The 16863-nt window shown below is 31.5% G+C and overlaps 2 protein-coding genes across 2 annotated transcripts; both read left to right on the top strand.

Annotated features, from left to right (window-relative positions):
* The first annotated feature begins 1679 nt into the window (after positions 1–1679).
* Positions 1680–5248, top strand: LOC114381736. Its single transcript, XM_028340961.1, has 2 exons — positions 1680–1721; positions 4937–5248. The coding sequence occupies exons 1-2, from the start codon at positions 1680–1682 to the stop codon at positions 5246–5248; spliced, it is 354 nt and encodes a 117-aa protein (XP_028196762.1).
* A 2951-nt stretch (positions 5249–8199) lies between these two features.
* On the top strand, positions 8200–16347 carry LOC114381968 (phosphatidylinositol 4-phosphate 5-kinase 9-like). Its single transcript, XM_028341197.1, has 9 exons — positions 8200–8392; positions 9100–10481; positions 11465–11632; positions 12429–12594; positions 13371–13481; positions 13686–13873; positions 14283–14431; positions 15208–15367; positions 15929–16347. The coding sequence occupies exons 2-9, from the start codon at positions 9232–9234 to the stop codon at positions 16203–16205; spliced, it is 2469 nt and encodes an 822-aa protein (XP_028196998.1). The 5' UTR covers positions 8200–8392; positions 9100–9231; the 3' UTR covers positions 16206–16347.
* Positions 16348–16863: the final 516 nt, after the last annotated feature.

Raw genomic sequence — 16863 nt, 5'->3', positions numbered from 1 at the left:
TTTTGTTATAGTAATGAGTTTGTCTATAAAGTGGATTCCATTTCCATGTACATTAGTTCACACACATTTATTGTATGAACTTTATAACTTACACTTTTTTTTTTTAATTTATTCATGACGTAAACTGTACAAAGGAGTTCGAACCATGAAAACAACCGCAAACACTTTTCTTCGTATCTTGGGATTTAATTTAAATATGAACGAAAGGACGCTTTCTGAAAGTGGAAGCATCCTATCATTTCCACTTGATCCTAATATGATTCTTCGGCCAAGTTGTGTGGTCTGAATTAGGAATTTTCTGACTCAAGTTTTACTTTCTCTGAGGTGAGTTTTGTTTTCGAGGGAATCTGCTTCACTAAAGGTTGATTCTTGAACTTCTGTAATGTTCTCTGTAACTTTATATATATGCCTTTTTCATCTCTTTTCCGCATAAGCCAAAGTTCTTATCGGTGTGGTAACATACATAATTTGCATATTGGTGTTTCAAAATAGCAAGTTGCCTTGATCTGACAAGAAAATTGGTGATATTATATAATATATATATATAATATAATATAAGATAGATAGATGTGTGTATTTTTCATATATAGGAACGAAGGCAGAGATATTGTGTTGAGAAAAGTTTGATCGTGATATATATTTCATAGATGTATATTAATACAAATAAAGAAAAATTTCAATGGAATTTGCCATTTTTCTTCTTTTATTTTCTCTCTTAATCATCTAATTCACCTTATATCTCCTTAATAAAAAGTCATTAAGACCAATAAAAAATAACATAAAAGATTAAATTATATATAAAGAAATCTGAAATTGGATTTATATTCATATAAAAAACCATATTTATTCCATAAATAATTTGAATTTGATTTCCGGATTATAACAAAACCTTTTTAATTAATAATACTACCTTCATCTAATAAAGTATTAGTACATTAATTTTTTTTTAAAAAACAGCCAAGAGTGCTAGTATATTAATTAAAGGATAAAATAGTAATTTCAATCTCTAAATTTATAATGCGTCGACACTTTAATCCTTGAAAGATGAAAAAATAAAATTTTATTGTTGAATTTGCAAAAAGTGTTACAATTTAATGGAAGAATTTGTTAACAGTTTTTTCTATGTATGTTGTTAACGTGGTTGAACAAATTTGTCATAAAAAATTTGACTTTTTTACCTAGGTAATACATAAAGAAGTAACCCTTTTTTATCCATTTTCACCAATGCAAAACATGTGTGCCTGTTGATGTTTCCACCTTCTCTAAGTGAGAGTTAAAGAGAGAAGTTCTAACGAGAACATCGTCCGTGACCAATTTTCAACATTATGTTAACTGACAAATAAGTCTTTCATTAATATGAAAAAAATGTCAAATACATTCCTCAATTTAGCAACTAACTGACAAATTCGTCAAAAAATAAAATCAAATGAAACTTGGGTCAGTTACACAATCCAACACCCATTTACCACCCCTAAATCAACCATGAACAAACAACCATGACCAAAAGCAAAAGAAAAACAAAGTATTTGATTATCTTCAACTCCATTTGCAAGGCTTCCATCTTCACTCTCAGTTCTTTTGTATCCACCTCTCATCAAAAGGATTGACCTTGGATTTTTAGAGGTTTTGGATGTGCTTATTACAACCTTCAACCCACACCAGCATTCAACATTACACCCATGACTGCCACCACCATTGTTGGATGGCCCACCTTCACCATGGTTTCTTTTTTCACCATACCTATCATGTGAATGATAGGCCCATCACCAATATTGAAGGATCAAAAAGTATTTCAACATTACACCCATGATAGGCCTAATGCTGCTGAAAGATCAAGAAAAAACGTGAAGACCTTGTCTCTTGCAGGGGATTTCAACTTTGAATTCAATAAAATTAGTTTTGTAGTAAGTCCAACCTTTTATTAGCTAGTAGTAGCTATAGTTATCATTGGAATTATGGACATGTGTAGCCTTAGTGTTTTAGTTATATGTGACCTTTTGACATCTCTAAGAAAGGAATGAATAATTTAGAATTTTTATTTTATCCCTTTTAATTGTAGAATTAGGAGTAGAGGTAGCATAGTTTTTATGTTACCTATCAACCCATTTCCATAAAATTTGAGCAACAGACGTAGAACAACAAAACTTGCATTCAAGGTTGGAAGAAGAAGAAATATTGCGTTCAACTTGGGGGAAGAAAAAAAAAATAGCCTTTGAAGTTGGGAGAAAAAAATGTAGCTGCCTTTGGAAGAGAACAACATATAATGGTGGTTGGGGAAAGGAGTAGTTGTTGTCCATCAAAATTAGTCCATTGAAATTTTACTCACAAATCAGTACATCCTACTCGTTATCAGAGTCAACAACACATATAGGAAAATTTTTGCTGACAAATTCATTCACAATGTCATGTAGAACATTTTGTTTGCTTTGACGGATATATTAATATTTAGACTAAATTGTCACACTTTTCGAAAATCAAGAAATTTTTTTTCATATTTCAAAGACTTAAGTATTAGAGTATTACAAATTCAAAAGAGTATTACAAATTCAAAAACTGAAGTGACTATTTATTCTTAATTAAATGATTATTTTGATATCCCAAGTCCAAACACTTTACAAACAAGAAGGATTTATTTGTAATTTACACTATTTATAATCATAATTCAATTATTATTATTTGTCGATGTTATAAAAAAATTACACTTTGTATCAAACAATGTACATACTATTATATCAACAACTTTAGTATCCAATTAATTAATAATAAAACCAAATTCATAAATTCTCAACACAATATTCAATTATATTATAAAGAAGTTTTAAACTGAATATCACAATTAATGGTAAAGTATTTTACAATCTAGTCAATCAATTGCTATTTTGTTATCTATTCATTAGTCTATTAATTAATACCACAATTAGTTGGTTATTAGTTGATGAACTCCTCTTCATATGTTTATACTTCTTTATGTTTGGAGAACAATGAGATCATTCCATTCTTTTCTTCCTAAAATCTCTTGCAACATGATATCAAATCTTCAATGCATAAAAAAAAACATCAAATCTTTCTAAAAGAAAAATCAAATCTTGGTTAGCTTTTCTGTGTCTTTCTTTCTTTCCTTTTTTATTTATCACCGTGAATGATTCTTCATTTATTTTTCTTCTCTACTTTAAGATCACCTAGCATTTGATTTTAAAGACAACAAACAAAAATGAATAAATAAGACAAGCTTTGTTGAGATAATAATTTATTTAAGTGTGTAATACATAGAATGTTTGGATCGATTCACACTGAGAGCCATTAGGAACCATTTAAAAAAAAACATGTGAGTTGTTTCTCTTTATTACTTTTTGAAACATTTTTTAAAATAATTTTCAAAATTTAATAGATTTTGGCTTAGAAAAATTAACTAGTGAGTAGTATAAAATTATCTAAAAATAGTTTTCAAAATAAAAACTTGAAAGAGAATCAAACATAACCTTAATTATGAATTTCATCATATGGCTTAATTACTTAAAATGCTTAAGTAGGTCTTCTTATTTTTGGACTATGCAATTAGATCTTTTTGTTTTCAAAATTGATTCAATTTTACCATTTATGCTATTTCTATTAAGTAGATTGATAGAAATGTCATATGTCACACTTGGGGGTATTTTTTTTATAATTTTTATGGCATGTATATATAGTGACAATTTTTAATCATCATTATATTTATTATTATTTTGAAAAAATATCAGAAAACTTCGAATAACAAACCATAGAAGAGGTTTATAACTATCAACAAATAGAGAAGAGATTTAATTACCATAAAAAATTCAATTTATGTTTGAATTCACTTTGTGTTGTTGTTGTTGTTGTTTTCTCTTTCAACAATGAGAACAAAATTGTCTAACACTAACATCTTTTCCTCAATCCATCTGAAGAACCTTTGCACTCTATTCCAACTTTTTTCAACTACCCATTTTTCTGATAAAATTGCTTTAACCTTTGATTTTCCTAAAAAATTTCCCCTCCAAAAACTCAATCCCATGAACCCCCTTAGATTCCTTGTCCTAACACTCACAAGCACTGAAAAAGAAGAATTAACACCTTCAAACCCTAACAATCACACTAACACTCCACCAACGACAATGCAGAACCCTGCAATGACAATGACATCGAAGAAGACAAAGACAACTATAATGACAAGGTTTTTAATTAGAAAATAATGATAATAAATATTTACAGATTAACAATGCCAGTGTTAATTATACAAAAATGGTATAATTAAGACATTTTTTCAAAAACAAAAGAACATAATTGCATGGTCAAAAAATATAAAGACCTAATTGAGCATTTTAAATAAAAAAAAGAGGCTATTTTAGTAATTAAGCCATCTCATCATTTTGATTTTTGAGACCAAACATAAGTTTTGTTGTACACAAACTCAAAAGTTCATCTTGAATCATCCACCCCCAACTTGGTTGTTATCTACCATATACTTCATCTCTTAAAAGCTCATAAAGTCTATTTTTCTCTATCCAATCCTCTTTCAACCCTAGTCTTTTTGCATAAGCAAATTAGAAAAATTGTCCAAACACCAAAAACTCCACCATAGTTTTTGTGTGTCCCTTAATGATTTTTTAAGTTCAATATCATTTGCAAGGCTAAGTATGTAAAGAGCATTAAGTTGTGACTTACTTTGGTTTAAACAACTCTCAATCACATTTGAGGATCTCAATGGACGGTGTCATGCTCTTTTGTGACAAAATATGCAGTTCACCTAACCATAAACCTTAAGCTTGTTTGGGGAGGTTTATAGGTTTGAGTTTCAAATTTTTTAAAAATAACAACTAATTTTTAATTTTAGTTTAAAAATATTTTAAAACCAAGTTTTAAAATATGATTAGTTTCAAAATAAACTCATTTTGAAAGTTTCATATTATATTAAAATTAGTTTAAGAGTGCTTTGCATGAGGGTGATGACAATTGTGATGTTGGTAGTGTTAGTAGCGACAACGATAGAGATACTAGTGATGGTTGTGATGGCAGTGACGTGGTGATGATAGCGATGTCAATGGTGTCAATGGTGATGGTGGTGGTGGTGATAACGACGTTGATGATAGTTGTGGCAAAAATGTTGTTATTAGTGGTGGCGATGACAGGTGGTATTGGTGGTGATAGCGATGATGGTAATGATGGTGGTGGTGGTGATAGTAGTAATGTTAGTGGTGATGGTAGTGGCTATGACGACGACAATGACAACTAGTGGTGGTGACAACGACGTGGTGACAGAGGTGATATTGGTGGTAATGACAATGATAGTAGCGACAATGATGATCATGATAATAGTAATGTTGGTGGGGTCGATGACAATGACATTGATAATGGTGGTAGCGGTGTTGGTGTCGGTAATTAATGATGGTGGTGATTGTGATATATCCTTTTGTTTACTTATTTATCATTTTGTTCTATATCCTTTAATATATTATTACTACAATTAGTTGATAATTAGTCGATACTATAATTGGTTAAATGATCTTATTCTTTCTCATGTATTTGCTCCTTGTTTTATTCTTGGAGAGAAATGAAATTATTATTTTTTCTTCCAAAGTCTCTATTTTCTATCATAGTTAAGAAAGAAGGCGCGAAAAAGAAAGATAACGAACTTTAATCAAATAATAAAAGTTGAAGCGACATAAATTGATGTATGCAATCGTGTAGGGTTATTCCACGTACATAGAAAACAATGTACATACAAATTTAGTTCAACATATTATCATGTCAATAAGAAAACAATATTTTTAGAATCAAAATGGGAGATTAGATGGAATGCAAAAGGGGCAATTGGACCCACAGCACTGAAATTAAAGCAACAATTAGACACTGGATGTTACCACTATTATAGATTGCAAACTTCTTTCTTCCTTGGCATTCGTATGCTAATTTTCATGTGTTGAAATATTGAAGAAATATCTAGGGGACAAAAAAGGTTACAAACATATATTATACAACCTTTTACAAAAACGTGTTTTGCACACAGTGGCCACAATATTTCACCCCCCAACCTTACCCACGTCTCCATCAAACCGAAGCGCATCAAAACCAGCTAGCGCCGAACCAATCCAATCCAATCACATCATCGTTTCTTGAAAGTTGAAACGGTGCGTTATAGAATGATACACGCGAGGAGAATAAAATCTTCATAGATTTTCTTACGCTTATTATAGAAACCATGCCAAATGGACAAAAATTACGAACCCTTATTATAGAATTTCTATTCATGTTTTATTTAAACATTATCAACTAATATAATGATACACATTTATAGTACGGTATCATGGGAGGTAGAGGCAGGTTTTGGAGACTAGTTAGAACTTGGAACGTAAATTATGTTTGAAAATATATTTTAGTTAGTTTTTAATTTTTTTATTAATTGAAAAGTTTGTTTGATTATTCAGTAATTAAATATTTTTTAAAAATTTTTACTGTTGTTTTTGAAATGTTAGTTGAAATAGTATTTTTAAAAATGTTAACTTTTAATTTTAATTTTTTTAAATTTTTTTTTATCTCTAATATATTTATCTAATTTTTTAATTATTTTTTAAAAATGAATTATTATTTGATTATTTTTTGTCATTTTATATTTTCCAGTTATTATAATAACTAATTTTATTAAACACTTATAATTTAATAAATTAATTTTTTAAACTAATTTTACTCCACCTTAGAATCAAAATTGAATTTTGATTCGTTGAGTCTGATTGACTGAGTGTCTAAATAACGTACAACAATTAATTCTATCCCACAAAATTATAATAATGTTATTAAAAAAACAGTTATTTGTTGTTTTTATTTTTATTACAAAAATTAATTGATTATTTCTTACTACATGAAGTTAATTGAAACACACCGTTAATTGATTACATATATTGGGTTTATAGGAAAAGATTTTGCTTCACTTCCTGTATAATATAACTTTAGTGAAGGATAAGAAACTTTAAGATCAGATCCTGATTAAACAAATTTCTTTCTAAACCCTTGTATAAGAAGAAAAAAAGTTTTCTTTTTTTAAATAAAACTAACTCATGGATAAGTTAAAAATAATTTTTTAAGAAAGTTAACATCATTTGGCTTCTTCAAAAATTAATTTTAACTTATCTATAAACTAATTATAGTTTATGAGAAAACTTTATTATACATTTTTTTACTCTCTCCGTTTCAGAATATATAATGTTTTAAAGAAAAAAATTTCATTCTAAAATATATTTCATTTTATAAAATCAATATTATATTAAATATTTTTTCCAAAGTTAGTTTTAATAAGTACTTAATAGGAATAGTGCATAAAAAATATAAATAAATCATTAATTAGATAAATAAAGAATATATTAGTAATTTACATAATTTTTTTTTAAAAAAATTCAATAACATAATTATATTTCTTAATATTTGTGTAAAAATCTTAAACATCATACAGAGAAAATATTTTTTTTTTCTTGTAAATATTTATAGAAAAAATTATTCAAACAAAACTTTAATTTGATAACTAACCCAAAGGCAGAAAGCCTGTAATAATAGCTTATGATGTCATCAAATAGTGAAAAGTGATCTGCAATTTCGGTGATTGCCAAAATTTTGAGTTTTGAATAGTTGGGACACTCTTTGTCTGAACATGCCCTGTTTGGCAATAACAACCCAATTATTATTGCACATAAGTACTCCATCAGATTAATATCCACTAATTAACTACCGTCCAACTCTGCGTGGACAATTTTGTCTTTTCAACAGCCGCGCCATATAGGATACATCGCATTCGCCTACAATATCATATCATATGGTCTGAATTTTTGTTTTTTTTTAATAATACTAGTAATATCTATTGATATTTAATCATAGAAAAATGTTGTTTGGAATTAGAATAAAGTGCATCATCTCATCATCTCCACTAGTTTGGGCTAAAGAAAAAAAAAACAAAGGGGAGAGTTAAATAACGGATTTGTATTAAAGATTCGATCAAATAACACATGATAATTTGTAGACTAGTTTTAGATCATATTGTATTCATATATCTTTAACAGATGAATATGTATTTGATTTTATTTTTTTTTATGTAATTTACTTGACTTATCAACAACCACGTTTTACAAAGGGAATTAGTTTATATTTCATAAGTTAAGAAACATTTGTGATGGTAGAAAAAAAAAGAAGAAAGAGATCCGATCAAATCAACAGTGTTTGTGTTACCAAATATTCTTTCTACTAATCGGGATCGTCCGAAAGTGAAATTTGGAGAGTGGAAAAATAAGCTTAAAGTGTTGTACCAAACAACCCTCATCTAATACCTATTTTAATTTCCCTCGCCTTCATCTCCTACACACTTGACTTCATTCTTTCACTTTCAACTTTCAAGGTACTCTTCTCTCTCTTTCTCTTTCTCTTTCTCTCTCCGTGCATCGTTGTTTCTATTGAATTACGGTTATGGATGCTTGATGTATCTGTGCGTAATGTGGAATCGCTTATCGTCATTCGTGTGTGTCAAGTGGGAATTTGTTGTTATCTTCTACTTGTTCGTTGCTTGTGGCTTTTTTGCGTGTTCTGTTTTGGTTGCAAAATGGATTTCAAGGGAAATTAAATATGTTCTTATTTGTTGAAAGGTTTTGTCCCTTACGGAATTGAAGTCAAGGAACTAGTCGTTTTGTTCGAATCACAATTTCTCAACTGTTTTGCTTTCTTAAGAGTGTTTATATGTTTTGGAATTGAAAACTGATGGTGTACAGAATTTTTCAGAAACTGGTTGGTTGAAAAGTTTAACAGTTTTGGTGGTGTGATAGGGGCTATCTTGTGAAATTGGAATAGAACTTATTGCTTGACTGTGCAATGATTTTTGAAGCTTTGTTTGTTTCAATTCTCAAAGTGAAGGACTAGCATTTTTTTTTTTTTTGGTTTTTGGGCATTTTCTCTGCATTTTTTTAGATTTCATCAACTGACTACTATATTTTTTTGTTTTCTTTGTATTGTTTTATTTGCTATATTTTTATGACATGCGGATCTCTTCAGGCTTATTTGTGTATTGACATATATCTAATTTGTTTTTTTTTCCTGACTCCTCATCTCTAGTCAAAAGGACAATAGTTTCAAGGATCAAACTCTTGGTAAGATTTCCTATATGTAACCCTTCTTGTCTTCTAGCTGTTGAGAATTTGGGATAGTTATAACTCTATAAGGAAATACTCCCTTTGATCATTATGCATGTCTGGCCCTGTGGCCACAGTTGATAATTTGGATGGAGCACTTTCTTGTGCAGAGAGAACAAAATCTCTTGATGCCATTTCTGAAATAGACTGTTTATCTATATTTACAATCGGTGAAGCTGCTCATTCCTCTGAAGTTGCTGGATTTAGAGTAGGGGAACTCTCACTTCCTAATGGAGAATCATATTCTGGGTCCTTTCTTGGTAACATTCCAGAGGGTCAGGGTAAGTATGTATGGTCAGATGGTTGTGTATATGAGGGTGAGTGGAGACGAGGGATGAGAAATGGATATGGGAAAATACAATGGCCTTCTGGAGTAATGTATGAGGGCGAGTTCTCAGGTGGCTATATCCATGGTACAGGAGCATATATTGGCCCTGATAGTCTGACCTACAAAGGCCGGTGGCGATTAAATCTTAAACATGGGTTGGGTTATCAAGTTTATCCAAATGGAGATATCTTTGAAGGCTCTTGGATTCAAGGAGCACCGGAGGGGCCAGGCAAGTATACCTGGGCCAATGGAAATGTATATTTGGGAAATATGAAAGGTGGGAGAATGTCAGGAAAAGGAACTCTCACCTGGATAAGTGGGGACTCATTTGAAGGAAGCTGGTTAAATGGCATGATGCATGGGCTTGGGGTATATACATGGAGTGATGGAGGCTGCTATGTTGGGACTTGGACACGGGGTCTAAAAGATGGCAAAGGAACCTTCTACCCGAGAGGCAGCTGTCTTCCATCTGCACAAGAAATATATCTCAATGCATTGAGAAAAAGAGGGCTGTTGCCAGATTTGAGAAAACAGAAACAGGTACATATTCATCATGCTGCTTCGGTTGATATGGGAGATGTCAAGGTTGGTGAGAGTCAGAGATCAAATCGTGTTTCATCTGATAAGCTAGCCAAAGGAAACCTGTTAAATCTGGAACAATCTCGCAGCAAAAATATTTCTCTCGAAAGGCGCTGGAGTCTTGAAGTATCTATTGAGAAACTGATTGGGCATGATTCAAAATTAGGATCAACAGATTCTGTAGCAGAAAATGGAGATAAAGTCCCAATTTTGGAACGCGAGTATATGCAAGGTGTGTTAATAAGTGAGTTAGTTTTAAATAATAGTTTTTCATCAATGTCTAGAAGGGCAAAACAGCTTCAAAAAAAAATTGCCAAAGAAATTAAAAGACCCGGTGAAGCAATCATTAAAGGTCACAGGAGCTATGATCTGATGCTTAGTTTACAGCTTGGAATAAGGTAAAAGACACTACCTTGACTTTTTGTACACTCTTGTAGCTTTAGTTGTTATCCTTTGTAACAATGCTACATGACTTTTCTTTCTGCAATATGCTGCATTTTTTCATTTTATTTATTGTTATTCACACAAAAAATTCAAGATGGATCTGTGTTGGAAGGCATCTAGGAGGGGGCATAAAGTCATATGATTAGATTTTTTTTTTTTTTTAAATGAGAACTTTCAAATGGATGGGTATTTGCATCCATTAATCAATATTAATGGTCATCTTCCTTTTCTGTTTGTGGGAAATCCTTTTATTCTTCTATCACCTACAGTAAAGAATAGATATCCGATGTATATGGCCCCAAAGAAGATTGGAGTTTTAAAGCTTCAACTTTCAGATTGTTTTCCAATTTCCTTAGAGATTCACTAAGCTATCACAGTATGACTTCAGTGCTGCAAGGAGAAAGGAATGTGGAGGTCACCCTTTTCTTTTGTTTTTCCTCTGAAAAGAAATGTGATGTGATTATTGAAAATAGAGAAAATTAAAAATAAGGCAGTTTGATAAAATATTTTCAGTTTAGAAACAATTAAAGGCTCAAGTGGTTAATCATCAAAATCAAACACTCTTTGAACATCTGTAATTATTACTAGTTGAGTGATAAATTATTATAATACTTGTTTATATCAATAATTATTTTTTACAATTTTCCCACACACAAAAAAATGAAAAGGAATTCTATTTGATATTGGGAATAACTTGACAATTGAAAGATGTTTCATCCCTCAGTAAACAAATTGTATTTCACAATTTTTCAGTACAACTTGGATGAACTTTCTTGATTTCTTACTCCTATTGATGTCATGATTCATGAGGTAACCATAAACAATAAAAGCACCTAACCTACCTGCTTTAGAAGAAAAAAATGTTACTCTGGAATCCATATTTGCTTTTCCATGGATTTTTCCGTAAGTAATGTCAAAATGGGTTCAAAATGGCTAGGTATACTGTGGGAAAGATTACACCAATACAGAGACGAGAAGTTCGAGCATCAGATTTTGGTCCTAGAGCAAGTTTTTGGATGAATTTTCCTAAAGAAGGTTCTCAATTGACACCTCCTCATCAATCAGAGGGTTTTAAATGGAAAGATTACTGCCCTATGGTATTCAGGTAAGTATTGACACTTGTTTAGGGTTATTTCTTTCGTGGGGCCTTTTTATCATTCATCTACTCTCTAGGCATGCTTATAAACCAATTCTTTTTTTTTTTTTTGTATGCAGCTCTAGTTCCAGAATTACTCTGTTATTGGTACTCCCTCTAGACTCATATATAAGCAAAAATGACTAATTTCACACTGCTTAAGAAAATTAGTTGACATCATTTAATTTTACTAATCTCAAGTAAAAAACAAGGTTATTTCTAAAATGCTTTTCATTGGAACTTGATATCATGGATAAAAGAGTCATTGAAAATAGAACTAGAATTAAATGAAGGGTGTTTTAGGAATGATAACATTAAATAGGACAAAATTAATAATATTTACTTATATTTAAGTCCAACATACAAGACCACTTTTTTGCTTATATATGAGTCCAAAGGGAGTATATTAAATATATGTAGAGGACGCGTTTACAATATTCATATCTTGGCCACCTGATTCAGTAATGACTCTTTTGTCATTCTCTATGCATTAGTTGATAGCATCAGACATGAATACAATCATGGAATTATTGTTGTACTTTGACTTGTATAGGATCATAATTATGTGTTCTTTTTCTTGATAAATATGAAAATAAACATAAGGAAAAAAAGAAAATCACTAATCATAATAAAAAAGGCCTTTAATTTTTTACAATTGTGTTCGTATACATAGTAAGGAACCATTGTTACAGCCCCCTTTTTTTCTTCTCTCTTTTCCTTTCACTTTGCATGTGATTGTTGTATATGACCTTGTGATCTGTTGCAGAAATTTGAGAGAGTTGTTCAAGATTGATGCTGCTGACTATATGATGTCCATTTGTGGAAACGATGCTCTGAGGGAACTTTCTTCTCCAGGGAAAAGTGGTAGTGTCTTTTTCCTGTCTCAAGATGATCGATTCATGATTAAGACACTGCGAAGATCTGAAGTAAAGGTATTTTATTTTATCTGGATCTTGTTCATTGGCATTTGTTGCAGTTGCAGATATCTTTAGCTGCCTTGGACGCTTGTTTTCTACTGGTTCTCTTTTGGAGTTCAAAATACATTGTACAGTTTGAACCCATTCAGATTCTGAGGTTCACATTAATGGAATTCTGCATCTAATAACATTTCATATTTCCATAACACCTGTTTGTTTTTGGCATTGTTATCACTTATCAGTGACCCACTTGCAATAAGGGCTAATGATGACATCATTGTGCACTGGATGACGATTAAAATGTGACACAAATTATAAAAGTATACTAAACTTGGCCTTTAACAATAATAGGGTTCAAATAAAACAAATAATATATATATATATATATATATATATATATATATATATATGAAATACTTAAAACAAGTTACATAAAACAGTTTCATTAACTCAATTGTAGATTTTCGTGTGTCTGTTTCAAAGGAGTTCCAGTTTCTGATGTGTGGAGAAAATTGACATCTTTACCGCATTCTTGATTTTATGTTCCTTTTCCCTGCTGAATTCTTTCTTATTTTTGGGTTGATTTTGTATGATTTTTTATGCTTCTCCTAATTCCATATCTCTCTAATAAAACTAATTTTAGTGAAAAAGGAAAAAGGAAATTTAGCCTTAACACTTATTGAATATTGAATCAAGTCTTTGGAGCATATATTTTAGTGTTCACATGCTCTTCTGTACTTTTCGTTTTCACTATAAAATACAAATTGTAATGACCAAATTTTGAAATGTAGGTTCTTCTAAGAATGCTTCCAGACTATCATCACCATGTGAAGACATATGATAATACACTTATCACAAAATTTTTTGGTCTGCACAGGATTATTCCTTCAAGTGGTCAAAAGGTAATGTGCATTTTTCTGGAGTATTTATCTATTACTATTGCTTTAACTTGCACCTTAGTACTTGCAATTCTGGAATATCAAAAAGTGCAAGATTTTTCATAAAGCAAATGTACCACATCAAATATTTGAACCTATCATGACTTAATAATCTAAATTTTATCTCATTAAGAGGCTAATACTTATATCTAATTTTCTATTTTGCAGTTTCGCTTTGTCGTAATGGGAAATATGTTCTGCACAGAATTAAGGATCCATAGGAGATATGATTTGAAAGGTTCATCTCTTGGACGTTCTTCGGACAAGATAGAAATTGATGAAAACACCACTCTTAAAGATTTGGATCTGAACTACTGCTTTTACTTGGAACCATCTTGGCGGGAGTCTTTATTGAAGTAAGGTTATTTTCAAAATATTTTCTTTCTGTTCTTATTGTTATAATTTTGTATTACTAATAAATACAAATAGAAGGGCAGATAAATTACTCTTTGTTGACAAAGTAACAAAGAACAAAACAAATAGAAACACGTGTATATCATTTAATTTATACATTATGGGTTTATGAATATATTGTCTCTTGTAATGCAGCTGACCTGTTATCACATATTCTAAAACTGTATACATTGAGCATATACAATTTTTTAAGGAATGAATCTTTTTGTGGTTTCTCCCCATATATTGTTTGCTTGATAAAAATAACAACTGCTTGTATTTGTTTGAAATTCAAAATTGTCTGGTGAGTTTACAAATTTGTATGGTGTACAATGCTTGGCTTCAAAAGTTGAATATTACCTCTTTGTGCAGGCAGATTGAGATTGACAGCAAGTTCTTGGAATTACAACAGATAATGGATTACAGCCTCCTTCTAGGTGTTCATTATCGAGCTCCCCAGCAGTTGCATCCATACAACCAAAGTAGAAATGCAGATGGATTGGCAATTCTTGCAGAGGAAGGTGGGTATCTGATTAGAAAGCTAATGATTTGTGATTTTCCTTTATATGGTTGATATTTATTTCGCATAGGTATTTATAAATTATGTATTTATATTGAGGTGTCTTTAATTAGATGTTTTCATGCATTGGAAATATGAAACTTGAAACTGATGACCTGGAATGGAGACTGGAGAGATAATGATATGCCCCTAATTATTGATGTGACCAACAGACAATATAAACGCTGCTTGTTTTGGTTTTATTAGGTAAGGTAGATGATGAAATTGACGAGGGCTATTTCTGGAAACTCCTTTTTTCTTATCCGAAACCAAATTGGCGAATGTCCATCTCTTTTTGTTATTGACAATTTTGTGCTGATTGTTTAGTTGCCTAATATTTATAGGCTTGGCTTAAGTTTTGGATTTTCTGCTTAAACCATGTTAGAAGCCATTATTAGGGGCTGTGTTGTAAAACCAGGTCCTTGGCCAGTCCAGTTAAACACGCTGACTCATTTTCAGTCAAACTCTTAACCCAGTGGCTGACTTTTCCTTTCTTTTTTCTTTTGAGTTTTTTCTTGTTTTATCTTGGTGCTTAATTTGGTTGACATCTAATCAGAGTTTTACTCACAACTAAGAAAATGGTTAGGCACCACACCATTTTAGAAAGCCTGAAAGGCTTATCTGTGTCTATCATTATGCTTTCAAGTTTCAGCATGATTTATATTATTGCTTTTTATACTAGAATTATAATCACGGAGCTGATTTAGTTTCAAAATTTCACTAATGATCAACTGACAGACCCTCTAGAGGATGAAGGATCCAACTATCCACAAGGCCTTGTTCTGGTCCCTCGAGGTGGGGATGATGATAGTGTTGTTGTAGGGTCACACATTAGGGGTAGCAGATTGCGAGCTGCTGGGGATGAGGAGGTGGATCTACTTCTACCCGGTACAGCAAGGTATGGTTTCTTTAATATTATATCATTTTCAACATCACAGTGGTCCAGCTATCCCATTTTTATGTTTGAACCTTGCACCTCCAAATTCATTATCACTTCTATGTTCATAAAATATAAACAAATTTGGGATGTTATGACACTTCTACTTTTAAGGACAATTGTGGTGTGTGATTGAGAGATCACCTAGTCATTGCCAAAGGATGCATGCGTCCTCCTGTTTGAAAATTAATTCTTGTTAATCTTTCTCAATCACCTGTGAAAAGTTATTTTAAAATGCTGAAAGCTGGTTGATAAATTTCAAGGTGGAGAAATATATGTACTCTGCCACAAATTAAAATATTTGCAATCTTAGTCTTTCTTAGCAATCCCTCATGGCTCGAATCTTTATGAATCCTACACCTCCCTCATATTCATTGCACATTGATAGACTTTATATGTGGCTATTTTCCTTGGAAGAGATCAGATCTTATCCCTTTCTTTCCCCCCTAACAGTCTAGGCATTTCACTTTACTAGAATATTGTAGGCTGAGGGTTTTTCCTACTTTGCAACTTGTTATGCAGGCTACAAATCCAGCTAGGTGTGAACATGCCTGCTAGGGCAGAGCAGATTCCTGGAAAAGAGGAAGTTCAAATGTTCCATGAGGCTTACGATGTTGTACTTTACCTTGGTATAATTGACATATTGCAAGAGTACAACATGACTAAGAAGATTGAACATGCATACAAATCTATTCAGTTTGATTCATTATCTATCTCGGCGGTGGACCCAACATTCTACTCGCGTCGCTTCCTGGATTTTATTCAGAAAATGTTCCCACCACATGAAATGGCAAGATAAGGTTTGGGGGTTAAATTCAACCAGTTGGTTTATTCAGAAAGTGTGTACATTGTCACATTGCCTCCTTTTGTGCATGCTGTATAATTGACTTGAATATGTTTAGATTTTATATAAATATGCTAAATGGTCTTTTCTATTTTCATCTTTTATGTTATAGTCTTTTTGAAAATTTAAAATTGACTATCCACAAGCAAAAAGTATTGAATTTTCTTGAGATAGGCCCTGAAAAGGGAAGGAAGGTTGGAATTTGAATTCATCTTACCTCAAAAGTACACTATCCATTTTGGGAACGTGTGATGCCAAAGTCATTGAATGTAAAGTCGCCAATCCTTAAAACGAACCACTCCCGCAGACTAAAAGAACAACAAACAATCCCTGGGAAAAAAAAAAATAAGTTATAGCAAAAAATTAAACAAAAATGGTGAGGCTAAGATGATATGCAAGTTACAAAGGTCAACAAAAAACAATTTTAATGATGCATCTCTCATGCGCTATTGCTTCTTGCACTTCTTTGTTGCTTCTTACACTCCCTTTTTGTCTTCTGGAATGTAAAATTACATTTCAAAATGCGCTCCCTTTTTTTTTTTTTTTTACTTCCAGAATGACCAATTTAGAAGGTAAACAAAAAACATCCTGGAAAGTAGGGGTGTTTACAGTG

The sequence above is a fragment of the Glycine soja genome, chromosome 13, assembly GCF_004193775.1.
Source record: "Glycine soja cultivar W05 chromosome 13, ASM419377v2, whole genome shotgun sequence".
Classification (NCBI taxonomy): domain Eukaryota; kingdom Viridiplantae; phylum Streptophyta; class Magnoliopsida; order Fabales; family Fabaceae; genus Glycine; species Glycine soja.
Note: the sequence above shows the minus strand (reverse complement) of the source record. Positions and strands in the feature narration are given on the sequence as shown.